The sequence below is a fragment of the Syngnathus acus genome, chromosome 13 (genome assembly GCF_901709675.1).
Source record: "Syngnathus acus chromosome 13, fSynAcu1.2, whole genome shotgun sequence".
Lineage (NCBI taxonomy): Eukaryota > Metazoa > Chordata > Actinopteri > Syngnathiformes > Syngnathidae > Syngnathus > Syngnathus acus.
Window position 1 is genome coordinate 13,945,946 of NC_051098.1, and position 24,992 is coordinate 13,970,937.

The 24,992-nt window shown below is 45.7% G+C and overlaps 4 protein-coding genes across 7 annotated transcripts; 2 read left to right on the top strand and 2 right to left on the bottom strand.

Annotated features, from left to right (window-relative positions):
- Positions 1-269: 269 nt before the first annotated feature.
- tyw1 (tRNA-yW synthesizing protein 1 homolog (S. cerevisiae)) lies at positions 270-14,056 on the bottom strand. Its single transcript, XM_037268285.1, has 16 exons — positions 13,906-14,056; positions 13,316-13,443; positions 13,092-13,223; positions 12,841-12,942; positions 12,576-12,770; positions 12,158-12,436; positions 11,060-11,161; positions 10,331-10,460; positions 9,544-9,596; positions 9,336-9,454; positions 8,667-8,776; positions 8,379-8,556; positions 7,799-7,934; positions 6,365-6,475; positions 2,405-2,572; positions 270-887 (listed from the first exon to the last, which is right to left on the bottom strand). The coding sequence occupies exons 1-16, from the start codon at positions 14,054-14,056 to the stop codon at positions 666-668; spliced, it is 2,316 nt and encodes a 771-aa protein (XP_037124180.1). The 3' UTR covers positions 270-665.
- Positions 14,057-14,287: 231 nt separating this feature from the next.
- LOC119132825 (integrin-linked kinase-associated serine/threonine phosphatase) lies at positions 14,288-16,881 on the top strand. 3 transcript variants are annotated; one of them, XM_037268318.1, is made up of 10 exons: positions 14,288-14,553; positions 14,864-15,013; positions 15,103-15,220; positions 15,309-15,415; positions 15,512-15,605; positions 15,717-15,804; positions 15,974-16,119; positions 16,269-16,388; positions 16,456-16,537; positions 16,705-16,881. In XM_037268318.1, the coding sequence occupies exons 1-10, from the start codon at positions 14,514-14,516 to the stop codon at positions 16,825-16,827; spliced, it is 1,068 nt and encodes a 355-aa protein (XP_037124213.1). In that variant the 5' UTR covers positions 14,288-14,513; the 3' UTR covers positions 16,828-16,881. The 3 variants fall into 3 exon arrangements, with proteins under 3 accessions (XP_037124213.1, XP_037124214.1, XP_037124215.1); XM_037268319.1 differs by lacking the exon at positions 14,288-14,553 and having other exon boundaries at positions 14,864-14,991; XM_037268320.1 differs by lacking the exon at positions 14,288-14,553 and having other exon boundaries at positions 14,866-15,000.
- A 412-nt stretch (positions 16,882-17,293) lies between these two features.
- On the top strand, positions 17,294-23,112 carry zgc:162872 (BAR_ACAPs and ArfGap_ACAP domain-containing protein). Its single transcript, XM_037267617.1, has 22 exons — positions 17,294-17,630; positions 17,707-17,764; positions 18,065-18,184; positions 18,346-18,399; positions 18,473-18,531; positions 18,619-18,802; positions 18,866-18,910; positions 19,076-19,171; positions 19,262-19,336; positions 19,400-19,503; positions 19,678-19,729; positions 19,836-19,936; positions 20,049-20,160; positions 20,237-20,421; positions 20,507-20,576; positions 20,776-20,864; positions 20,936-21,006; positions 21,096-21,259; positions 21,432-21,541; positions 21,612-21,722; positions 21,999-22,060; positions 22,128-23,112. Exons 1-22 carry the CDS (start codon positions 17,578-17,580, stop codon positions 22,241-22,243), a joined length of 2,091 nt encoding a protein of 696 aa, XP_037123512.1. The 5' UTR covers positions 17,294-17,577; the 3' UTR covers positions 22,244-23,112.
- An 18-nt stretch (positions 23,113-23,130) lies between these two features.
- On the bottom strand, positions 23,131-24,943 carry wdr74 (WD repeat domain 74). 2 transcript variants are annotated; one of them, XM_037267622.1, is made up of 3 exons: positions 24,235-24,943; positions 23,660-24,146; positions 23,131-23,557 (listed from the first exon to the last, which is right to left on the bottom strand). In XM_037267622.1, exons 1-3 carry the CDS (start codon positions 24,844-24,846, stop codon positions 23,307-23,309), a joined length of 1,350 nt encoding a protein of 449 aa, XP_037123517.1. In that variant the 5' UTR covers positions 24,847-24,943; the 3' UTR covers positions 23,131-23,306. The 2 variants fall into 2 exon arrangements, with proteins under 2 accessions (XP_037123517.1, XP_037123516.1); XM_037267621.1 differs by having other exon boundaries at positions 23,131-24,146.
- Between the last annotated feature and the right edge of the window lie 49 nt (positions 24,944-24,992).

The window sequence follows — 24,992 nt, forward strand, 5'->3', positions numbered from 1 at the left end:
CAGCTGTCAATCATCCCACACTCGGCTGTGAATCATCGCACTATTGCCGGCCTTTAGCGTTATGCTAAACTAACGCACTGCCATCAATGTGTAAGACTCATTTCATAAAAAGAATCAAAATTATTATTACGAATAAACACTTGATTGGAAGGTTAGTCTTAGAGGCGCAGCATAATGCTACCACAACACAAACAAAATTTCATAAATTTCTTCAATAGCGCCCCCTGGAGGTTTACGGGGGGGAATAAAAAGAGTGCAGTCAATCTGGATGTGGGAAAACACTGATTTGTTGGTTTTATGTTAAGAAGGTATTGAGTGTGGGGTCGAAAAAGCTTGTAGTACCTACAAAAAGGGGAAGAAAAAAGGTCATGTTGAGAGGAACAAATCCATTTAGCAAGCTGGAGTGGATCCGCTCGGGTCCCCGAGCCCGCAGTTGGACAACGGCGCTCTATAACGAGGCTGCTAATGAAGCTGCAGAGAAGATCAATTTAATTTAATCAACCAGCATCAAACGCTCACCAGATTTAATTCTGTCAGTTCATTAGAAAAATGTAAAGAAAAAAAAAAAGAAAGAGAGAGGGAGGGAGAGCAAGCAGCACAATAATGAGGAAAGGGAATGCCTTGAAAGTAAAAGCCAATTAAAAGTCCTCATCTATGCAGTGCAATCAGCATCCAGAGACATCTTTGCCTTTGTTGCGTCTCTGGAAACGGGTTTCGGCCGGGTCGAAGCCCTGCTGGCTCGCCCCGAAAAGCGCCCAGTCGGGAGTCCGGGCCACGTAGTCGGACGAAGAGAAAGTCTTGAGGCCGCCGCTCTCTTGGTGAGCCTTGGCCAAGTCCTGGAAACGATCGTAATCGATCCAAGTACGCCACTTGCCGTCCACCTTGAACTGAAAAGAGAGGAGCGACAAAGCACATGGATGATTAGACGTGCTAGCTAGCTAGCAAACCCCACCGTGGTCTTTTCTCTGCTGACTTCCTGTCCAGATGCTATCTTCTGTGGTCATTTTTCTTTCAGAATAAATGTCAGCAAACTTTCAAGGTTGTGCTATATTTTGTTAAGATGTGAAAATTCCCTCTTCCTCTCGGGACATCTTCCTTTCTTATCAATCATGACTCTCGCAGCCAAGCCGCCATCCATCTTGTTAAAGGGCCCACAGGAGGTTGATGCACGGTGTGTGTGTGCGTAAAGTGTGTGTGTGTGCGTCTCGCCACTCCAAGCAAAGCAGATAAGCAAGTGACCTCTTGTCTTTCCCACTGTGCACGGGTGGTAGATTCAATAAGCCAGATTCAATAAATGTCCACCGAGGCGCGAAAGGTGCTTAAAGCTAACGGGACAAACATTCCGTACATGCCATCACGGGCTTTACACTCACTTCTAATCACTAAAATGTTGCACTAACAACTCTAACGATGGATTGTCCTGAGAGCTTTCCAGGTGTACCTAATGAAGAACCTTTATGCTTTGCGCTCCAGTCAAATTATTCCTTTAAACGTTATCCACAAATATGCAGGCACCCATTTTTGTTTTAAACATCAAGTACGAGGACAAAGTTTCAAGTCAGCAGCGTCCATTTTGAAAGGAAAACAAGAGCGACAGCTCGGACTTAGCGTGTCTGCTGGAGAAAAAGCATCAGGCCGCAACATGACAATCTGGGCTACAAGTGCAAAGATTGCGAGTGTGCGCGAGTATATTAGGAAACGCTGACAGGCGTGGGCGAGAAGGACGTGCAAATGAAGCAAAGTCTGAGGCTGTCGCACAAATGGCCACTGCAGCGCAGGACAGGAAACATGAGGGGGTTCAAATATTCATTGTGTGGAAGAGTGAGTGAGAGAGCCAGAAGATGAAAAGAGAGAGGAACTGTTTGAGAGAGTGTGTGTGTGTCACGGTATGCAAGAGTGATTGAGGTGTGAGTGTGTCTGTAAAAGAGAGATACAGTAGGTGATTAAGAGAGTGCATGTAAGAGTGTGTGTGTGTATGAGTAAAAGAGCAAGTGTAAGAGAGAGGGAGTGTGTAAATGTGTGTGTGTGCAGTGGCGCTCAGGTCCCATGCAGTGCCGCTGGATCACATCTGCAGGTGGTGCCCAAAGGAAAAATAACACACACAAACCCAAAAAAAAAACCCGACACGGAACATTCTAATAGTGTGCGTGTGTGCGTGCACGAACATCAAGACAATGACTCACCATTCAATATTCAAACATCAGCCCACGCCTCAACTGAACTGTTTCCCCACCAAAGAAACAGAGACGAGATGTGGTTTAAGAAAACGAGCCGCAACTATTAAAGGCGATGGGCCGTATGAACTGTGTAAAGCTCCATTTAAAAACTGTAAAAGTGGATTCATTGGCGGAAGCGGGACTAAATAAGAAGAGTCGGGACAGGACCGGACACATTCAGTGTCTACCTTGTTGTGGGCAATGAGCAGACAGTTGGAGTGTTCGTGTTCGCAGGCGATCTCGTAGCCAGTCAGCATGTCGACCAGCTGCTGCACAAAGGCGACCACTTCCTGGTGCCACGGGACGTTGGCCATGGTCAAACTGCTGGCCGAACTCTCGCCGCAGTAGGTCACACCCTGAGAACACGGGAAGACTTCAAATTGATTTTGTAGAACTGCTTTCGGTGGGTTTTTGCAGACAGCAAAACCTGTAGTTGTAATGATTGGAAATCTGTGCGTTGAGGTGACTGGATTTTTTTTTTGGAGGTCTGACATTTCCTCCCTTTGCAGATTGTTTGTGCACTCGGAACGCAATAGATGGTGACGGCTGCACCTGGAGAGGCACCATAAATCACCCGGTAGATACAAGCCCAGACGGCGGCCGGCGGGGTCCGTGGAGCGGATGATGGCTGCGATATATGAAAAGCCGCGTACCCTTCGGGAGGTCATGTGACTGCTGGCTTTTGCTCCCATCATTGAAGTTGTTTGCTTGTTAAGAAGTCAAAGCCTTGAACATGACACGGGGGGGGGGGGAATTAATTCATTCACTGCCTTTGAAGGGCATAGACGTCAATCAAAAGTCCACTAGCATAATGCTAACGTATGTGAAAAAGCATTGACATTTTTTATGATGTATTTTTGTGATGTTTTTAAACCCTGCAATTATTTCCCCGAAACATTTTGCTGGTCTTGTGGGGGATAAAATGAAATTCCTGGCTACAGATGAAATTTTGGGGCAAATGTTAGAAATATATTCTATCCACTGTTGATTTTCTTTCCACACCATTTAAGTCTGTGAATGCGTAAGGGGCATAAAATATGGAGTGGGTCGTGTTGAGAGCAAATTTAGCGGTGTGTGTTTAATCAATAAGACATATTGATGCGGCGGCCAGACAATCAATCGGCCCTCCAACGAGCACGAGACACCAAAAGAGAAGAAAATGATTCACACTAAATCTCCTCTGACAAAAAGGAAGAAAATGTGACACTGAATTCAATTATTGCTTGCTTTCTGCACTGCAAGCGCACGCATCCTGATAAATTAAAGAACACATTATGTACACTCACTGGACGCTTCATTAGGCACACCGGGAATGCAACACTGCACTCGTCTGCGGTGAATTGCTTTCTATTTGGAAAGGAAATCATGTTTGTGATTTAAATGTCGACTGTTGAGATCGTAGTATTTATTTTGCTAATATTTTTGTGGATAAATTGAGATGAAATAACACCAAACAATCATAAAGGGACGTTAGGGTAAGCCCACTCGAGGTATAGAAGTCCCCACTGAGTGAGTCAGGTAGCATTATTGTTGGAAACATTCGTCAGCACTTGACAAATGAGAAGGTCGCGGTGCTAATCGATAGCGGATATCATTTTGAAGGAGCGCGGCCACGTTCTCTACGGCTAAGACGGTGGCGGCGGACTTGTAAACAGCACGCTTGAATCAATATTTGAAGGGAGAGGAAGAAAAGAAAAAAAAAAGATTAGAGATCACTGTCTCCAAGCAACGTACGCTGACACTACATTTTGAAATGCGTATGAAAAATACATTTGTACATTTGTAATTGAAGTCTCCATCTAAACTTTTACAACTTCAGTGGGCATTGTTAGATAGATTGGTGTTCCTAATGAAAGGCCTGCTGAGTGTATGATCTAGAATTGATGCCATCATCTTGATTGACTCGTTCACACCGGGTAAGCGGACACGACGAGCCAAAAAAAAAAAAAAACAAAGCTGTGAGAAGAGCAAACCAAAACGTCAACAGGCGAGGCGCTGGGAGGAGGACGGATGCGCTAAAACAGGTTGAGCTTGTTAGTTTTAATGTGGTTGCAAAGCGCAAAGTAAGCAAGAATCCAAAACACAATTCATAACAAGAAACACGCTTGTCACACCGAGTCAGAAAGTTTTGTTTCTAATTACGCCCATATGTCCCTTGGACTCGTTGTCGTACTTTATATGCACTGAAGTGTTTGCCTCACACATTTTGCATATTACCATGCGCCAGCAGCCGCATTTTTCTTCACCAATTAAAAACTGACAGTATGAACAGAAAAGTATGTTCCTCATGCAGCTCACTTGCTGTGTTGTACCGCATTGGGCCACAAACCTGCGTGGCAGCACTGAGCTCTACTGGAAGAGATGCGGCGGAATAAAATGCAAGAAGAAGAGGCATAGCGGGGCCCCAACTAAACTTTCAAAATGGCAGTGTTTGCCATGGCACACAGTTGTGTGAACTAAACTACTGAGTTGTGTAAAGTAAACGCCGTTGCAATGTCACTGCATTGCTATTCCATCCACTCCACTGTTGTAAAAAAACAACCACAGAGCAAACACCTGCGAGGAAGGAGCTTTGCTCCTCTCACCCCCGGCACCTGCGCAAAAACAAAATGCCTCACGCAAGACTTACAAGAAGAAAAAATCTCGTTCAATTATTTACTCGAGTTTGTCACACGTGTGAGGCGGCGGTTCGCCGCTCGCTCCCGCCTTCCATCATCATTTAGGGCGCCCCTTCTGCCGCCTGATTACTGCAAACGGACTCCGGGCTCACCCTGGGGGAAATGAGAGGCCGGGGGAACGCGGCGTGCTCTTGATTATGAATGAGAGGAAAAGAGGACGTGCTCCCGCGAGAGGCTGCCTCATGAATGCCAACAAAGAGCCTCGCGTGCTCTTTCCTTCTGGGATGGCACAACAATATAATTTCAGTGTGATGTGTGAACAAGCCAATCGCCATCATTTGCCAGATCGAGTCAACCCTCGGCAGGACAAACGTTTCAGTTCGTTTGTGGCCATTGTTGACCTTGTACAGAAATGGTATCGTCTGCAACGGTTTGTAATTTGTTTTCATTTTGTTGTCAAGGAACTAAGTTGAAAGGAATAGAGGAGCTTTGTTTAGACAAAAGTAGAGCTTTGTTGCCATCGGTATGATGTCAAGGAACTTTAAGTGTATTGCAGGGCTTTGCTTGGACAAAAGTAGTGATTTGCCGCCATTTTGTAGCATCTTGGTGTCAAGGGGCTACGCGACAGTGACAATAACGAAAAAGCTGCAGTCAGAAATGCCAAAATCCGATCTCATCTGATCATTGCATTTTTCTCCACGTCCAGATTTGTACATCGGATTTTTTCCTCTTTCCGCATATCCGAATTGTGACACTTGAGCAATCCAGCCTGAGCTGCTGACGCGAGGACAAACGCGGGCTGATGAGGACACGTGTCACCAGTCCCTCACTAAGTCAATTATTCATCGGCGTCTTCAAAAATAAATAGACTTGCATGCAGAAGGACTCGAACATTCTTAAATAATGAAACCTTCGTGTTTTTTTGGCTGGGCTAAAAAGGAATCCTAATACTTGACAAGAGACGGTTTTAGTGGGCTTTTTTTACTCTTATACAACAAGTTGTGATTTGAGTTTTGACTCGTGTTTTTGTTTCACATGCTTTTAGTTGGATAATTGAACTACTAGGCGCGTCACGAAAATATCGAAACAAATTAAAAAAAATTACAAAAATTATAGAGCAAGCCAAACAGGTGGTAACAAAAGTATTAGAAAAAAATCTTACAAAAACATCTATAAAAAGAAAAATATCATCACATTTCTAAAATAGCAAAAAAAAGTCATTTTGTGAAAAATATATATATTTTTTGCCTGAATTAAACAGATGATTCAATTGTATCTCAGAAATAAAATATCAATAGATACTCCGTTTTTCACGCTTCATGAAAAAAATAAGTTTGAAGTCTGCACAAACAGCACAGTGCGTGCCAGCAACTTTGCTAGAACCAGCCGCGGGTGCTCTTGGCATTTGGGCGCATTATCAAAAGAAAACACAAGACTTGGCTGACTGATGTCCCAAGATGGCCGCCATGTGGACGCGTGCCAAGCAAAGCGCACGAATCCACTCGAACAATAACAAAAACCATATCCTACCTTGACCTCGATAAAGTCGGGCTGGCCTAAGGCGACAAGATCCGAGTAGGCCGTCATCTCCTCCACGTTCCACGCCTTGACCAGTGTCAGGCGGTACACCGTCCTCTGCCTCTGTACCCGCAAAAAACACACATGAATCAGAAACATGCGAAAATAAAACACACAAAAAATCTATGCAAAAAAAATCATGACAACAATAAAATGACTCCACTTATGTACATGAGACAAAATGGCAGATTGTTTTTAAGACAAGGGCAGGCGAGGAAGTGAGGGGACGACGATGAAGGACGTCCTGAAATGTAATTTGTAATAAAACAAAAACCCTTTTCCTCTTTGGTGCTTGGCCAAGACTTGATTGTTGATTCTGGGAACACAACTCGCAGTGTTCCGCGCGAAAGCCGCCGCAGCGCTGCGGTGCGCGCCGAGAGAGGGAATAGAAATAGAATGGAAAAGGAGGGAGGGGTCGCCCGGCATTTTAATGCTACAACAAAAGCAATTGGATGAGGGAATATGTTGTACACTGTGAACTTTCCCTGGGCAGATTACAAAAAAAGCCAGTGAAAATGTTGGACGAGGGCTGTTGGAATGGTGCAGGATGACGTCGGCCGGGGTGCCAAACTCATTTTCGCTGTGGGCCGCACGGCCTTCGGGGGGCCGTTGGGACTGTGGAAATCATATCAATTTTCATCATCATATGATTGCGTTTATTTTTAGATTGCTGAATTTTCGCTATAGAGCGAGATTTTGCGTGATCGCCTTCCCAAAGTCACAGACACCACAGTGCAGAAAGCGATTTATTTTTTTACTTGAATAATTGGTGGACTGATTGGTAACCAATTATGAAAAAAAAAAAAATATTTATTAATTGTTAAGCCCAACTCTATATTGCAGATTTGTAGCTATCGCAAAGGTCAAATATAACCAACTCTTTCTTTAGAGTACACGTCAAGTCGTCGACAGAGGCGGGCCAGGCTGCCGCGGGACGCCGGCTGCGCTAATGGATTTTTGTCTCTTTTCTTGAAAAGGAAAAGGCCAGCCAGACCTTTTATCCGAGTGTTCCCGCGAGACACGGATACGTTGTAAATAGAAATGGACGCACGCTGGCACAGCCTCACATCCGGAGGGAACGGACACAAAAGTTTGACGTTTTAAAGCCATCGATAAGAGCGGATCGATGCGGCCAAAGTGTTTTGGCATTTATTGTCAAACACAAACACTCACTTTATAGGTTAGTGACTTCAACGAATATGTCAAGCATCGCTAATTTTCTTTCCAATTCTGATAAATATAAAGATGCAATGATTTTTTTTATGACACCTTTTAACTGAAGTCTCATAATGATGCCATTTTTCTCATGAGTACATATTTTTCAAGTGAACAAGCGCAACCATTGGTGACAGGATTCGAGTTTGTCATCTGGTAAAGTGGTCTTACCTTCTCAGCCAGGGCCTTCAGGCTATCCAGGAATCGCGTCCAGAAGTCCTTAAAGAGCGGCCTGTCAATCTTCTTCAAGCTCTCTTTGGTGCTGGCGTCAACGCTAACGTACAGCTGAGTGACGGGCTCCAGGCTCCTGAAAGCACCGCAAACGACTGAGCCTTCACTAATTAACTCCCACAGACATTGTGGAGGAGGAATTTGGCCAAGTTGAGTGTCGCAGAACACATTCATGGCATTTTAAATGATGACAACGGGGAAAATTGATTTGATATATAGTGAATGTTGCGATTCCTTTGCTCGAAAACTGCCTAGAAGCAAATTGTACAAAAAAAAAAAAGCAATATTTCTCATAGGAAGTTATAATAATTCAATGAATCAGTCCCAGAAACTCAAAAGTATTATTTTGACAGCAAATACATAGTTTGGCAAAATAAATACAAACGACCAATAAAATGGCTCAGTAATCAGCAAAGTCAGCGAAAATACCCGCGTATTGATACGTTTGCAAATCCTTGACAAACAACACGACACCGAATGATGGCAGCTGGCTACCAGGCAGTGGGAAAGGCAACGCTACCTGATTTCCTCGGGGAACTGAGCATTGGTGACCAGGAAGCTGGAAATGCGCTGGGAGTGGAGGAGGCGGACAAAGCGATTGATTTCGGGGTACATGATGGGCTCGCCCACCAGGGACAGCGCGCAGTGCTGCACCGTCAGACCCTCCTCGTAACGATCCGACTTCACGCCGGGGACGCCTGGTGAGAAAAAACCCGTCGCCGTGAAGTCAAGGAGGAATTTTTCATTTGTGCTTGAAATTTGACAGAAACGTCGGACGGCTCCTTAGAGAACATCTTGCACCACTGACCTCGAAATTGTCGGATCATGTTCTGATGCTTGTCCAGTGCGTCCTGGAGGATCTTCTCAGCGGGGTCCATTTTCCAGCGCCACTCGGTGCCCACCGGGTTGGTGTGGTGCCTTGAGGTCATGGCAGGCAAACACGCAAACAAAAAAAATTTCCAAATGGATTTCATCTGAACTTTTGCTCCTTAAGAGGACACATCATTAGGTACACATGCAAAATTGGAAGGTACAGGAGCTTCATAAAATTGAGCTCTTGATTTTACAATGTTTGATTCAATGATTTTATGTTCCAAAAAGTCCCTAACACTTGTTTTGAAGTCAGCAAACCGACATTATTTTGCAGGTTGTCAGCGGGGGAGGAGGTGCACGGTGGGTGCACACGAGGAGGGGGGAACTGATGTCCTGTCGCCCTTCGTTACCACTTGTGGCAAAAATGTGGCGACGGGGGGGGGAACGGTGCACTGACAGCGACCTTTCAGCGGGGGGGTGACAAACACCTCGCTTGTTGCCAACGGCACCGTGACTCAGCATCCACCTTTGCCTCATGCCAACCGAGTGCTGCTTGCTTGCTTACGACGACACGCACTCAATTACGAGCGTGAGAGATGTTAGCCGGACAAGTTCTGTATTTTTTTTTTTTTTTAATAAACTAAAGGGGAGCGTCTGTTCTTACCTCCAGCAGAAGACGCACTTGTTGGCACATGCCAGGCTGGGCGTGGTCTCCATGCAACGGTGGGACTGGATGCCGTAGAAGGTATGCTTGTAGCAGCCGCCTCGGCCTCGCAGCATGGACTAAAATAAATAAATAAATTGACAAAAAAACGGCACACCTTAGCTAGTGTCAATCATGCGACACAAAATGCTTTTTAAAAGCCTCGTACTTTGGTCCAACGGCACAGCTTCACACCTGAGTGACTTCCAATCAACTTGTAACCTGCGACAACAAACGGGACAGCTCATTAGGTACATCCACGCTGAATGACACGCTTGCAACTTCTCACAGGTTCTTAAAGGTTTCATGATAGCGAAGAGTGTTTTGTTCTCCAGCAGTGTTGCACAATGACAGCAAGTAATGTCCCGGCGTTCCTAACAAAACGCAGCAGGTCAACATTTGGGGTGGACAGGAGTGACTTGTTGCTATTTATAGCGCGGTTGTTGTGGAAGGCTAGCAGCGGGAGAAGAAGCTGAATAGCTGCCAGACGCGGGCAAGCGAGCCAAAGCGGCAGCTCGGGTGCTAAATTAAAACGTTCCAAAGACACCTTGAGTAAAAAGTAACGTCGTCTCGCATTGCGCTTGTCACAATATGGCTCTGAAACCTCGGCTCTCGAGTCTCGCATTACCAACCGTATTAAAAAAGCGACACGCAGGCAAGCGGCCCTCTGGCGGTGTTGATCGCATTGTCATTGACTTTTGGGCAAAATGACGAAAAGTTGGAGGACTTTGTCGTCCTTGTGGGGACAAGTTGAGACAAGTGGCGGCAAACATCTGGCCGCCTTCCCTTTAGAACCTGTTATTTTTATTACTAGCGAGTAATGATGCTCTGGCTCCATCATCATTATCATGACGCACAAACACCTGGCAGATGCTCCCGTGGAGGGGAAAGAAAAAAAAAAAAAGCCATTCGCTGCTACATTGGGGAGTCGCTGGAGCACGGCGGAGCGGCGCTACCTTGTTTGCTGAGAGATTCTCTCAGGGCGGGGGTGATCATCTCCCGTCGCTCTTCTTTTTCTTCTTGGCTCTTGCTCGCCACCTTCCTGGAGCGCTTGGCTACCCGCCCATCGCTTGAGGGAGTCTGGGACTGCATACAGACCGTAGAAGATACAAAAAGGAATATTAGCATTACAAACCACTTTTGGAATTAACTGAGGATGCTGATGTGACCCAGCTCCAAAATCAATATTTATAACACACGTTGGCTTTGGATTCGGATAAGTAGGAAACAAACACAAAACAGGGTCCAGGTGTGCTTCCAAATTCAATTCATGAAATGAATCAGAAGGTTGGATTCTCTAATTGTTCAGGTTGGCACTGTTTGCAACGCAAGCTCCTTCCAAGGCAAGCTTGGGATGGAAAAATGGACAGATGGATATCAACTATCAGTCGAATTTTATTTTCCATCATTCAACTTCTCGATTCAAGAGGGCTGCCTATTTTTTGAAAAAGAAAAAAAAAAGAAAAACACGAAAAATGTACTCAAAATAAATCCTATATAGTGTCTTGCATTTTCCACGATATGTCCCCTGAGTCAGCCGTCATGGCGGTGGGCGTCCGCGCTCTTACGCAAGCCCCGTCTTGACGCCAGGGCTCGGCGTGTGGAGTCTACCGAGCCATCTGCCGTTTCCGCGCGAGGCGAAGCTGCTTTCGAGGCGCGCAAATAAGAACGGGCCGCGCACTGACCTGTTTGACACTACTCATCAGGCTGCCCAGATCCTCCACGTCCAACACGGAAGGGGAGCTTGACGAGTCGTCCTCGTCGCTACTGGACTCCATCGGCTCCTCCTGGAGGACGTGCCGCAAAGACAGAAAGACTTCAGAGATGGAGCAAGAAATTTGAAATGACAAAAATCAGAAACATTTGCACTTTTGTGGATGATACTTGTCCAAAAACGAGCATGAGGTTCATTGAAAAAGTTGGAGCGCAAAAGTTTGCCTTGAAATAAGAACACCTTGTTTCCTTTTAGCGACTAATGAGCGACAGAACCGGTTTTGTGTAAATGTGACACTTTGCATTGTAAATGCGACTGTTTGACTGACACGAAATGTATCATTAGCAACTTTTATCTCCCTTAATAACCTGAAAACCGTGTCTGTGTTGAAGACGCCTCTCGCCATCATCCGGCCGTCAAATGACAGATTGGAAGTAGTGTAAAACTAAAAATCGCTTTAAAAGGCTGGGGAAAAAAAAGATGACGGCCGCGCTTGTCAGCTGCCGCCGGGAAAAAGTCTTGGCGACACAGTCGTCTCCCGAGGTGTCCGCTGCCATGACAACGGGTCATCTGTGAGCTGTCAGGCTTTACGTGTGTGTGTGTGCATGTGCGTCGGCGCGTGCGCGTGTGTGAAAATGCAGTGATTGGTGAGAAGAGCAAAGAGTGCGTCTGGAGGACGGACAGAGGAGTTGACAGAAATGTCACGGTGCGAGGCGTGTGGGACATTTTGGAACCAAGGCGACTAAAGAGACGCACGGCAACATTATGTACGTGTACATACGTGTGGACGGAAGCCCATGACAAATATTTACTCCTCAGGTCTTGAATTTTATTTCATTCCCTGCTTACACATGTTGGGAAACAACCTGATAAATATTTTATATGGATGAACAGAAAATCACTACTTTTGTCCAAGTGAAGCTCCTCAACTCATTTCATAATTTGGCAACAATCCGCCTCAAGATGGCGCCACAGCCGTGTTGAAGTGAGTTGGGGAGTGTCATTTGGACAAAAGCAGCGCTCTGCCACCATCTTGTTTAACGGCTGTAGTTGTTTCTGAACCTCTTACCTCACAATAGTTATTATCTAGAGCTGGTTCCATCTCCTCTTCCACTTCCTGTGCGTCCGTCTTGATGCAGGAAGCGCCTTCCTTGCGTTTCCCGCAACAGTTGTCGTCGTCGCCCTGGCAGAGAACCCGCAGGCGTTTGAGGAACTTGAGCTTCCAGGCCTGGAAGTCGGCCTGGATGTTGCCGTGGACGCTCTTGGCCACGTTGCAGTCGCCTTCGCCGCGGGTTAGGATGCGAGAGGCACTCAGCATCCACAGCCACTTGTCTACATTTTTGCCTACCTGGACAGAAACGAATTTTTATCACAACTTCTAGACAGAGAAGCAACACAAAAATTGATATATTTGTCCGTATTTGAGATATTTCGTGAAGAAAAAAAATAGTGCATTATTTTTTGAGTCCATATGGGCCCAGCCTTACTGTGTTGTAGTGGGTGGCATAAAGGGAGTTGCCCAGGCCGAACACGGCGTAGCGAAGACCCTTCAAGTACGTCTTCCCGTAACGGAAGTCTGTGGACGCCTCCTCCAGCCACTTGCAGAACCACTCTGCGTTCTCGGTGGGCTGCCCGTCCGTGTAAGTGGCCACCAGGAACACGCACACACACTTGCTGCCGCACTGGGTGACACAAACAACAGAATCAAAAGAAAGCCCACTCGGAACTTAGCCAAAGGAGCCTCGGTCTTACCTCATCAGCCAGCCGATCGTCTGGATCGTACTCCTTCATGTCGATGACCTCTGTCGCGAGGTCCAGACTCCTCACATCTGCTGACAGCTCCTTTGCAAAACTCTGCCGGGTTCAGAGGGGGTGAGTTACAGGTTCGGTTGCAGAACTAATTGATAATATCAAAGTGTATATTTAAACTTTCCCACTTTGAAAATTTGATGTAGATTTCAGCTTTACGGACTAGTGATCAGTGTAAAAAAAAAAATTCATACTTGAGCTGTTCCAGTCTGAGAGCCAAAGAAGATTTTCACTCCCGACACGTGAACTGCAGCACGTTCATCACAGCGATCGTCTTTCTTGAGAGCTTCCTGGACCAAGCGGCTAACATCCTTTGAGAAGCTTTTCTAATAGACAAAACAAATAGGTGTTATTATCTTATTATGACTGCTGACGCACAAACGAAGGTTAACGTCTCTGAATACGCTCGCCAATGCACCTTCTTGAGGAGGATCTTGAGCAGAAAACAGAGTGCAAAGGTGAGCGCGGCAGCCACGTACAGGTACAGCCGGTTGTGCCATATGTACGTGGCGTAGTTTTCGAAGGCACTGTGGGAAGACTGTGGTACTGGAAACAAAAATCATATCACAATTAACACACGAACAATGTGAAGGGGAAAAACTTGGAGTTGTACTTGTATGTGTAATTTCACTTTCTTTATTAAACTATCTGCATACATATACATAAGTCTATTTCCCCCAAAATGTCGTTTTCAAAAATCATTTGCATTGGGTTTATATTACGACGAGGGCAACAAGGAGGGGGCGCTAATTCGTCAGTTTCATGATACTTTGAGGTAGAGAGGAAATATTTAGGCTTCTTTATGCTTCTGATATTTAAACAAAATGTGTGTTTATTTGGTCCATTTAGTGCAACATTCGGGTTAATTTAGTCTAAAATACAACCGGAAATCACCTGCTGTTGCTTTGTCAAGGGTGTGTTAATTAACGTACGAGCTAGCTAGCGTTGCCATTGTTTGGTCCACATAACTTTGGTTTCTATCTGAATTAAAAGTTTAAATACACTCACCTTTGGTGTTAGACGTAGTCGCACAACTTCCGAAAAGGATGGCGATGACGATAATTCCGTGCATGGCGGCAAACGCTTTAGCTGAACACATAGTTGAAGTCCTCGGTGGCGGGGATGTGCAGAACCATTCCCCCTGGCCGAAAAGCATCATGGGAAATGAAGTACTTAGCGTCTAAAAGCAAAGCGGTTTCGCATAACACCGTAAAATATTTTTTGTTATGTTTATTTATACTATAAATAAATTATTATTCATATTATACTGCGGCAAAAGCAATAACTCTATTTTTATTCATTATCGATAGTTGCGGTGCCACTTGCAGTTAACTGCAAAACCGTTAGAGGGCAGTTGTCACTACTGCAGCTCTCCCAACATTTTAAAATGAAGACGAAGAAGACGCCACCTTCAGTTACTTGCAGTGTTCCTTTAGTTGCAAGCTTTAATTTGTGAAAAATTTACCATATAGCGTCAAGAATTTTTTTACCTAGTGAGGGAATTTAATCTTATAATCATATCACTTTTTAGTAAACCATACTCGCTATTGCGAGGACGACCTTCGCCTGTTCAGACTGACAGACGGGCTAAAAAGCTAAGATAGCTCCGGAAAAGAATGGATCTATTTGACGATCTACCAGAGCCCACTCAGACCGGTGAGTGACGGCGGTTTCTCGGGTAAACGAATAAGACCACCTCGGCAGTAGCCCTGGTCTAATGACAAATGACGAGGTAGTCGTCACCTCATAAAATGCTCGTTATAGGTTACCACATAAATTACTGTTTGCCAATTATTTCTATTACTGTTAATAATATTAATATTAATAACTTTAAGGTGCCTTTTGTTTGATTTTTACAATGTTATCTTAGTTTGCTACTATACGTTTAAAAAATGTAAAATGACAAAATGTCCAGATTTTTGAGTCTTCAGCATTTTAACCACATGTTTTCTTTGTGTGTTGTCAGGACCTGGCTCGGCCGCCGTTGCAGTCTCGCCTAGATCGGCCAAAAACATCAACGAGGAGGAGAAGAGCACCAAACGAAAACGACAGGATGAAGAATGTGATGTGCCTTCAAAAGCAGAAGAAGAGGAGGTCAAGAAAGTTTGTAGAGAAGGTTTTCGCTGTTGCCACCATGTTTGATAATGCATGGCATCCATGACGCTGCTTGATTTACTCTGTTTGTGTGTGTGCGTGCATGTTCAGGTCTCCCAATGCTGCGAGGCTTCGTGGCCGCGAGGCGTGGCGAGCGTGAAGAAATGCAGGATGCTCACGTTCTACTTCCCGACATGAGCAGCTGTTTATCGCCGCTGCCAGCGCAAATGTAACAAACACTTTCATTATTTACACACATAAAAAAAAAATTCTCTCCTGATGTTAATATTTGTGAATATTGTCTGATGTTTCCAAAGTTCTGGGGCGTCTTACTTTGCCGTTTTCGATGGCCATGGTGGCACTCGGGCGTCACGATTTGCAGCCGAACATCTTCACCACATTTTGGCAAAAAACTTTCCCCGAGGTGAGCAGTAAATATACAGCCTTTGTGAAGTATGGATGCGGGAACAAAATGCAGGAACATGCAGAATACATAAATATGTTTGCGTGTCTTTTTAAGTTGAGAGTGAGAACCTGGACAAGCTGATTAAAAAATGCCTGGTGGACACTTTCCGTCAGACGGACGAGGACTTTCTGAAGAAAGCATCCAGCCAGTAAGACTGATTAGCTGCTGTTTTGGGAGTTCATTAAAAAAAAAAAAAAACCTTGAGTGTTTTGTTTCTGTTTCACAAAAATCTGATCTCTTATTTTGGACCCCCCCCCAGAAAACCGGCATGGAAAGATGGTTCCACGGCAACCTGCATGCTAGTGCTGGATGACGTGGTCTACGTGGCCAACCTGGGAGACAGCAAGGTAATTTCAAGTGTGTCAAATAAATCCTCAAACGGCTTTTGATAAAGCTGTTTGAGCATTAATTGGTAAGGTAGTGAGAACAAAGAGCATGTCAATACTTGGACCTTAAGATGAATATCAGGGATATAGAAGAAATGCTTTCCGAGTTTCTAATGTAGCATCTTGGCAGGCGGTGATGTGTCGCATGGAAGAGGAGGAGGGAGAAGCCCCCGAGGGGCGGCAGAGGCGGCCGACCACGCTGGCGCTCAGTCGAGAACACAACCCCATTATCTACGAGGAGAGGATGAGGATCCAGAGAGCCGGAGGAACCGTCAGGTACCGCCATCAATGTACCTTAGGAATGTAACATCCCAAGTCGGAATTACTAATGAAGACATTTTATTTTACAATGTTCTCTCTCTTCGGTTTTTACGGCTGTGGGTATTTTTTTGGACTTATGGTGGATATGATGTTGTTTGTTGCAGGGAGGGGCGTGTGCTTGGCGTCCTGGAGGTGTCGCGCTCCATCGGAGACGGTCAGTACAAGCGATGCGGCGTCATTTCCACCCCAGATCTCAGGAGGTGTCAGCTGACGGCCAATGACAGGCAAGAACAGGGACACTCACACACACACACATGAAGAAGCAGATAATGACTACTTTGGCTTCCTCAGGTTCATCATCCTGGCCTGTGACGGCTTGTTCAAAGTGTTTTCCGCTGATGAAGCTGTCAGATTTGTCCTTGATGTCCTTCAGGTATCTTTTGACTTTTTGAGACTTTTTGTGAGTAATGATAGATGAGCACCATTTTTTTTTTTGTTGCTTAGTCATGAGCCTAAAATGGACACTTGAAAGAAAACTGGCGGGGATTTTGTGGTTCTACACATGACAGATGTCACACATGTAGCTTTGTGTGGTTGTAGGACAGTAAGTTGACAGACAAGGAGGAGCAATATGAAGCGGCCTGCCAACAGCTGGCCAGCGAGGCGGTGCGACGGGGCTGCGCTGATAATGTCACCGTCATCTTGGTTTCTATTGATTTCTGATGCATCCATTGACTTTGTTTTTCAATAAAATACTTGACTTCTTCTGTCAATGTTTATTGTCGTGTGTCTTACTCACATATGATACAAATGAGCACTTAAGCAATGAAGAATTTGTGGAGCAAAAATCCATCAGTCTGGGTTGCCAACATCCTTAGCGCAAAATTCCTTCCAACTTTAGTTTATTAAAGTAATTGATGCGATCCTTCACTATTAGTTGGTTTGTGTGTATTTCCACCCGCGCATCCTGATGACGTCTTTACCTGAGCAATATGGCGGCGTTGCTATGTCAACTATTGGTGCTTCCGGCCGGTGTTTTTAGCGACCCAAACAGCATACGGACCCAGAGTGGCTAAAGATATAAAATTTACATTACTCTCCTTTATTTTCAGTAAAAACATATTACTGCCCCGGTTTTTAAAATCAGCGGACGCTGTCCCGCTCCCGTTCGCTAGATGTCTCTGCATGCTGATTATAACCCGGATGTGGGCTGGCAGCGCGGTGCGGTCAGCGTTAGCATCACTTTTGGATGGATGGGATGTTGACAGCTGTTCAATCGCCAACACAAGTTTAGCTACATGCAACACAACAAATAAATACAAAAAAAACAGTAAATCTCGGCTTTGTCGTTAGCCTGTATGTTGGACGGATTTGTTTTAACTATGAGCAGTCTTAGTGAGTGTTAAGTATCCGGCTACAGATTAGTGTGGGGACAGCGCACTCGGCGACGGTCAAGTTTCCAAGGCCCTCAACATGGACGCGTTGCTGGACTTCTCTGAGTGCGTCTCGGATTCTCCTGCCTTCAGGTGAGCAGCTTTCGCCCAATGAGTTGCCATCGCCGACGAGCATGGATGCCTCATTTTCGTGTGTTGTGTTGTTCAGGCTGAACCTGGATCAGTTTGAGGAGGATGTATTTCTTCTACAGACACAACTAGACAAGGTGGGACACTCACTCTACCCTGAAGAAGCCAGAATCCGCACCAACGGTTTAGAATGGTCTATAGATGCCTCAAAATGGCAACAAATCACTTCCAAAAAAATTCCTTGGCACCGATACTTTTGTTTAAGTGTATCCTCAACTCATTGAGACATTGCGCCTTAGCACCAAGATGCCACAAGATGGCAGCAAACATGTATGCCCAAATGAAACGCCTCAATTCACTATAATGTAGGCTTCACTGGATTTAATATTTTAAATCAATGCGCTATTGGTATATTGGTATGTCGTGCCGCCAATCAGGTCATGAGGTTGTGCGGCAAGATGGTGGAGGCAGGACAAGCGTACAACACAGCCAATCAGATGTTCCTCGCCGGCCTGTCCGAGCTTTTCACACGACACAAGGAGGACGGTGTTATTGCGGTGAGGATCAGTTGGAAACATTTGTTTTCATGTTTGATTGCATTTCATGTTTTAAATGAATTTGTGTGCAGTATGGGTTGATTCTTCCATCGGCCACTAGAGGGCACTTGTGAACCGCAAGTGGCACTTTAGAATGATTGCATCTTTTTTTCATGTCTTAGAACTGCCTGAGCCAATTCAAGGAAGGCCTGCAGGAGCTGCTCACTTTCCACGCTGTGAGAGCGCACACACGCAGACACACAAACGCCGACACCCGGAAGTCACGCTTTTATGTGTGTGCGTTTTCAGATGTTGCTTGATCAGAGCCAGCGAGCCATCAGTCATCAGCTCAGCAGCCTGTGCAAGCAGTAAGTACACACGACAAATCCTAATCACCGATCATGTTTTTTTGATGGTCTCTCAAACTTAATCAATTGATTATTTTTGTTTTTAAGATTCCTGCCTCAGATGGCGGAAACGCGCGATGAGTTTGTGCGTATCGGTGACGATCTGGACACGGCGGCTCTGAAGAACGCTCAGGTGTCTCGACACAAGACTGCGGAGGCCGAAAGAGCGAGTCACCTGCTCATCGCCACACGAAAATGCTATCAGCACTTCGCCCTGGATTATTGTCTGCAGGTAGTGCTGAAAACACACACAGGACACAAGACATGGACATAAATATATTTTTTTGTCGTGCAGCTCAACACGTTCAAGACTCAGCAGAAGGTGGACATTTTGAACTCGGTGAGCCATTCATTACTTAGCATTGATATTGGGACGCGGTTCCTACTCTCACGAATTAAAGCAGAAGTTAAGTCAAAAATTGTCTTTGCAGTATTATGTTCTATGTGGAGACAAACGCATACATGAGTAGTTCCTAAAAAATTATTATTGTCATGTTGTGTTTAGGTGTTCTCCTTAGTCAACGCTCAGCTGACGTACTTCCATCAAGGCTTTGACCTGCTCAGAGACCTTGAGCCCGCCATGAAGGTCATGGCCACGCAGGTCGGATGCAAACACACAATCGCTTACGACACAAAATTGAATTGCGAATGTTTGATTTGAACGTTTTAATTCTTTTGACTCTGTCTTCAGTTGTGTGAGCGGTCAGACGAGTGTGCGAGTAAAAGGAAAGAGCTGGAGCACAATCACCTGCTGGTTCAGCAACGAGTAAGTTGCCTACAAACATCTCTGGCACTGGAAAAATCGCAAATTGTGTGTGTTTGTGTGTAGGATGCCTCCGGAGAGACGCTATTCCGATTGTGTGTTGGGAATGATGACATCATTCAAGGTTACCTCTTCAAACGATCCAGAAGGAAGTCGAAAACGTGGAAGAGGTCACATATCTCCTTGTGTTGATGATCTACTCATTTCTGTCCTCGTGGAAAAAAAAAAAAAGCTACCATAGCTTTAAGGGGCACAAACGCAGACAATCCCGAAAGATTCCACAAGAGGGAGCCAAAAGCGCAAACATGTTTGAATTTTTTTCTTTTTTTTTTTTTCTTGTGCAGATGCTGGTTCTCCATCAGGGACAACCAACTCATCTACAGGAAGTCACACAAAGTAAACCATTCTTATCCATCCATTGATTATGAAGTTATATAATATGTATGCTGTTCATTTTTATGACAGGAAGTGTTGACAACTAATTTTCCGATTGGCCCTTCAGGACGCGTCTATGCTTCTTTTTGAGGACCTGCGATTATGCGCCATCAAGTCTTTGGACGACCAGGACCGACGATTTTGCTTTCAGCTGATGTCTGTTCACAAGTGAGTCAAAACGTTAACACAACTAAAGACGAGACAAATGTTTATTGGGTGTCTCCCTAATTACAGTATGCTGTCGTGTCCCATATTTGCACCCATAATTATGTCCCATCAGGTGTTGTGCCCTTCAGGCCGACTCTGAGCACGTGAGGCTGGCGTGGATGGGAGCGTTACAAGGCAGCATCGATCTGGCGTACCGAGAGCGAGGCCAAGCCGCTCCCGCACAGGCACGCTCCTCGTTCATTCCTACCTCATCACGGCAATTGTACAAATAAGAAAAATATTCTTAAAAGTCTCCTGTAGCCTCAGGAGCCCCACCCGGCGAGCGGCGGCGACAACGCTGCGGCCAATCAGAAGACGGCGGTGCTGGGCGCGGCTCTGCAGGGCGCCGGCAATCGCCATTGCTGCGACTGCGGCGAGGAGGAACCGCGATGGGCGGCCGTCAACTTGGGCATCACCGTGTGCATTCAGTGCTCTGGCATTCACCGGTATACACTCACACACACATAGTCAAGTACCACGTATACCCAAAAAAAAAAACTTTTTTTTATCTTCCTGTGTTGGTGCGTGCAGGAGTCTTGGTGTCCACGTGTCCAAGGTGCGCTCGCTCACGCTGGACTCATGGGAAGCGGAGCAACTCAAGGTGAAAAAAAAAAATAATCACCCATAAATGATGCTGTCATTCTTTAGCTCCTTTCACATTTTATCGTTTGCCTGTTTTTTAAGGGGTAAGTTGCAATTTGGAGTTGTGTGAATTCTGTCGTTATGCTCAGCAGCACTGACCATGTGAAAGGGGTTCACCATTCCGTATCATAACAAGACTTCCTGTATTTGTGTCATAGCTACTGTGCGTCCTGGGAAACGACGCCATTAACAACATCTACGAGGCGCGGTGTCACGACAGAATCAAACCCACTACGGAGAGCCCGCAGTAAACACCCGCACGCCTGTCAATCAATCTGTGTTCAATACCTGATGAGTGACCGCTCGTCTCTTTGTCAGTGCTGAGAAGGAGGCTTGGATACGAGACAAGTATGTGGAGAAGGCTTTTGTGAGGCGGAATGATGCCGCAAGTAAGGTTCAGTAGGGAAAAAAACAAAGTCGATTATTTCAAGACTTGTTTCTTTCCATCATGAATGTGATCTAAATCCTTTTGTGTAAGTGCATCATGACGACGTCGAGGCTTCGCCACTGTCGCATCTCTACCGGGCCGCGGTGGCTGGAGACCTGGTCGCCTTGGTGGCGGCGCTGGCCCAGGGGGCGCCGGTAAACGGGAGTTTAGCACCGGAGGAAGGACGCACCGCTCTCATCGGGGCCGCGCAAGGGGTGAGTGCACAGCAGGAAGTCATCTTCATTTAATAATAGTTTGTTTTTTTTAAATCAATTTGGAAGACATTATTATGAGAATAAAGTTTTTTTTAAAAGTCAAACAAGGAATAATACAGAAAGTGTTGATTTATTCCTGCACCATTTTGAGTCATGTCACATTTCTTTGCAGGGGTCACTGTTGGCGTCCGAGTTCCTGCTGCAGAACAGCGCCAACGTTAACCACAGAGACCGAAGAGGGCAAGGAGCTCTCCACGCAGCAGCCACCGCCGGACACACCGGGTCACTACACGCACACACATGGGCGTCTACACAAACACACAGAATGTGACGTTCCCATTGGTTGCCACAGGCAGGTGTGTCTGCTGCTGAAGCGAGGAGCCAACCAGTATGCGGTGGACGAGAGCGGACGCGACCCACTGGCCATCGCCGTGGAGACGGCGCACGCGGACATCGTCACGCTGTGAGTTAGTGTGGTTTGCTAATGCTAATCTGCGCTAACACTGTAGCTTTGCTTACCTAACTTTGGCGGTGCTTCTTTGCATTCTGGGGACTGAACTCTGCCCAAATGGATCATTAAAAATATTCCATCTATTAAGAGGACCTATGTGGGGGCGGGATTATTTAAATTAGCCCAGTTGTGATGTCATAGTGAAGGAGAAGGTTAGATGACTGACTTAATTTGACACTTGATAGGTGGACATTAAAAAGTCATCTTGGCTGATTCTTCTTTCTTCAGGCTACGCATGGCCCGAATGAACGAGGAAATGCGAGATTCCGAAGGAGCGTTCGGAGCTACGGGTAAGTCAGTGAAATTCAAAAATTTCGTTTTGATATTCGCTCAGCGGCGTCCTTGCGGTTCTTCCAGGAGACGACCAAACGTTTCAGGACATTTTCCGAGACTTCAGCAACATGGCGTCGCACGATCCGGAGAAGCTGGCCAGACGAACGTTCAGCCGCGATGGAAATGATGGGAACCCGTGAGTGTCTCACCTGCTTGGTCCAATTGTCATTCTCAGTCTTAATTGTCACCTGACTCGAGCACAAAAGCAAATAACTTACATCATGTTGACAAAACTTATCAGAGGTTACAGTGCTGCAAATGGTATGATAAATGTAAAACATTTATTTTAGTATTTATAAATGATATTAATGATAGTATAACATTTAAATACTGTTCATTACTTAAATTGTAATTTATAAATTTGACAATGAATCATAATTAAACTACCTAGATATAAATGTGATTTTTACAATAGAACACCTTAAAAAATAGATATATTATGTCCATTCGATTGGTTAATCTTATAATTAACCAATTATTTAATTAAAACAATATTGTTAATAAATAAACCAAAATTACCTACTATGATTAATTTAACTAAATAAATTTCCTCAAACATTTGTGTTTATCTATTGGTCATTTATGGGAACATATTGTAATTGTGAAGTCGTCAACATTAGCTATTCTTGTTACCTTACGGGCACTCAAACAAGAAATGAGAACTTGAGAGGGATCACATAACTTGTTAGCCTCACAGCAAAGCTCACGCATGATGTGACATTTTTAACGTTTACTAGGTCACAAAGGGAACTTTTGCCTCATTTTAATCACGTGATCACTTTGGAGGTCACATATGTTTACCTCGCAGCTACGTTGCCTTTTTTTAACATTTAAAAATGTTTTACAGTGAACGTCTCACAAGCCTGCTCATGTTTGTTTATCTTGATGAAGAATTACAAATGAGTTGCTGCTAAAAGAAAGAAAAGAAACATTTCAATGTCCACTAGGACATATTTCACTTTTGACTGTTACTAATGTAATGTTGTGTATTAAACACAATTTAAACCCACAAAAAAGTATTGCCTCCTTACATATATGAATTGTATTTCCCTGTTAATATTCATAACAAAGCATCTCCAGGCACTTCAATAAAATGGACAAAAAGGCCATTTTAATGAAGGTTAAAAAATGATAAGAGATGCAAATCCTCCAGGGAACACTCCCACGACATCATTTATCTTCAAATGTCTCTTAACACACCGCTCAGGCTTGAGCTTTCTTTCTTTTCCTCCTCTTCTTCTTCGGCTGTTCCGCTTCCTCTGGTGTTTCCTTCTCAGGATTCTCTCTTTCCTCCTCAAAAGTTGCACTCTTGGAATTCTCATCCTCTAGTGCTTTCCTCTTGGAGTTGTCACCTTCCTCCTCTGGTGTTTCCTTCTCAGGATTCTCTCTTTCCTCTTCAGAAGTTGCACTCTTGGAATTCTCATCCTCTAGTGCTTTCCTCTTGGAGTTGTCACCTTCCTCCTCTGGTGTTTCCTTCTCAGGATTCTCTCTTTCCTCTTCAGAAGTTGCACTCTTGGAATTCTCATCCTCTAGTGCTTTCCTCTTGGAGTTGTCACCTTCCTCCTCAGATGTTTTCCTCTTGAGATTCTCCTCTTGCTCCCTCACTTGCTCCATGGCATCCCATACTTCGTCCACATCGTTGTCCTCCTCCTTAACCTCCTGCCCGGCGTCCCCGGCGTCGTCCAAATCCTCCAAGTTTCGGCTGGCGAGCAGGAGGCAGTTGAGGCGGGATTTTAGGTAAACCTTGTGCTGCACCCGCCGGTCCTCCAGGCTGTGGATCCGCAAGAAGCGGTCCAGGCCGCAAGATGCCACCAGGGGTTGCGAGGCGTGGCACTGGAGACCCCGCACACTCCCGCAGAGACTCTTGAAGCATCCCCGCACCAGGCCTTTTCGTAAGTCCAGCACAGCGATCTGACCGTGCGTATTCCCGACCACCACCGAACCTCCGGTGGCAGGAAGAGACAATGACGTCAGTGGATACTCCCCGTAGGTGACCTCCAGGACCGGACGACGTTGGGGTGTGGAGGGGTCGTACACGTGGACCTGGTGAGACATATGAATAGTGATTGACAATTTGCATTGCGAAGCTGATGAGTACTTTTCACAGCAAGGCACTTTCTTTGGGACTCACCTGGTGGTATCCCGTGCAGGTGACCACCTTGTCGGATCCTGGTATGAAGGCCATGTCTTTGACCCAGTGCGGCTGCTGTAGATTCAGCCAGTCGTTCCGCAGGTTCTTAGCGGTGAAAACGGGCTTGTCGGGCTTCTCGAGGTCCCACACTTTGAGACAATTGTCCTTCCCGCCGGTTGCCACCTTGTGCGGGTGCTCTGTGTTCTGTCTCATTCGGGCCACGTCGCTCCCTACGCGGATCTCCGTGGTGGGCTCGGAGCTTTCGTCTCTCCATACTTTGAGCACGCCACTATCCACGCACGTCACCAGGGTTGAGCCGCCGTCCACAACCGCCATGCCGACGAAGGAGCCCTCGGCGGGATCAGCGCAGCTACGGAAGTTGGTAAATTCTCCCTTTTCCACGCTGAATGTCTTGACGGTTCCGTCTACGGCGCCAACCAGGAGCTCGCTCTCGGCCGCGTCGGCCCAGCACAGTGTCCGGACCTCGTGCTGGCGGCTCAGCTGTGAGCTGTTGCAGAAGTTGAAGGCTTGTCTGCGGGACACACTGACGCCCTTCAGAATGCCCGTTTCCGAGCCCAGCCACACGGTACATGGCCGACTGCTTTCACCCATCTCGCGAGTTCGACAACGGCGCCTACGCGTTCAAGTGGCCGGATTCGACGCTTTGACACCCGTGATCCAAACACGCGTTTCGTCGCAGGTTGCCGAGTCGCATGTCAATTGCGTCATGAATTTGTTTCCTTTTTCCTTGCTGCTTT

Bases quoted from the DNA above. Each gene is read 5' to 3' on its own strand.
- LOC119132825 (XM_037268318.1), top strand. From the start codon at position 14,514: ATGGATCTATTTGACGATCTACCAGAGCCCACTCAGACCG. The intron at 15,221-15,308 runs GTAACAAACACT...ATGTTTCCAAAG, and splicing joins TCGCCGCTGCCAGCGCAAAT to TTCTGGGGCGTCTTACTTTG. The intron at 16,120-16,268 runs GTACCGCCATCA...TGTTTGTTGCAG, and splicing joins AGAGCCGGAGGAACCGTCAG to GGAGGGGCGTGTGCTTGGCG.
- zgc:162872 (XM_037267617.1), top strand. From the start codon at position 17,578: ATGGACGCGTTGCTGGACTTCTCTGAGTGCGTCTCGGATTCTCCTGCC. The intron at 18,911-19,075 runs GTGAGCCATTCA...TGTTGTGTTTAG, and splicing joins AGGTGGACATTTTGAACTCG to GTGTTCTCCTTAGTCAACGC. The intron at 19,172-19,261 runs GTCGGATGCAAA...CTCTGTCTTCAG, and splicing joins TGAAGGTCATGGCCACGCAG to TTGTGTGAGCGGTCAGACGA.
- wdr74 (XM_037267621.1), bottom strand. From the start codon at position 24,846: ATGGGTGAAAGCAGTCGGCCATGTACCGTGTGGCTGGGCTCGGAAACG. The intron at 24,147-24,234 runs GTGAGTCCCAAA...ATGTCTCACCAG, and splicing joins CCTGCACGGGATACCACCAG to GTCCACGTGTACGACCCCTC.
- tyw1 (XM_037268285.1), bottom strand. From the start codon at position 14,056: ATGATGCTTTTCGGCCAGGGGGAATGGTTCTGCACATCCCCGCCACCG. The intron at 13,444-13,905 runs GTGAGTGTATTT...TTTTGTTTCCAG, and splicing joins GACTACGTCTAACACCAAAG to TACCACAGTCTTCCCACAGT. The intron at 2,573-6,364 runs GTAGGATATGGT...CCGTGTTCTCAG, and splicing joins CCGACTTTATCGAGGTCAAG to GGTGTGACCTACTGCGGCGA.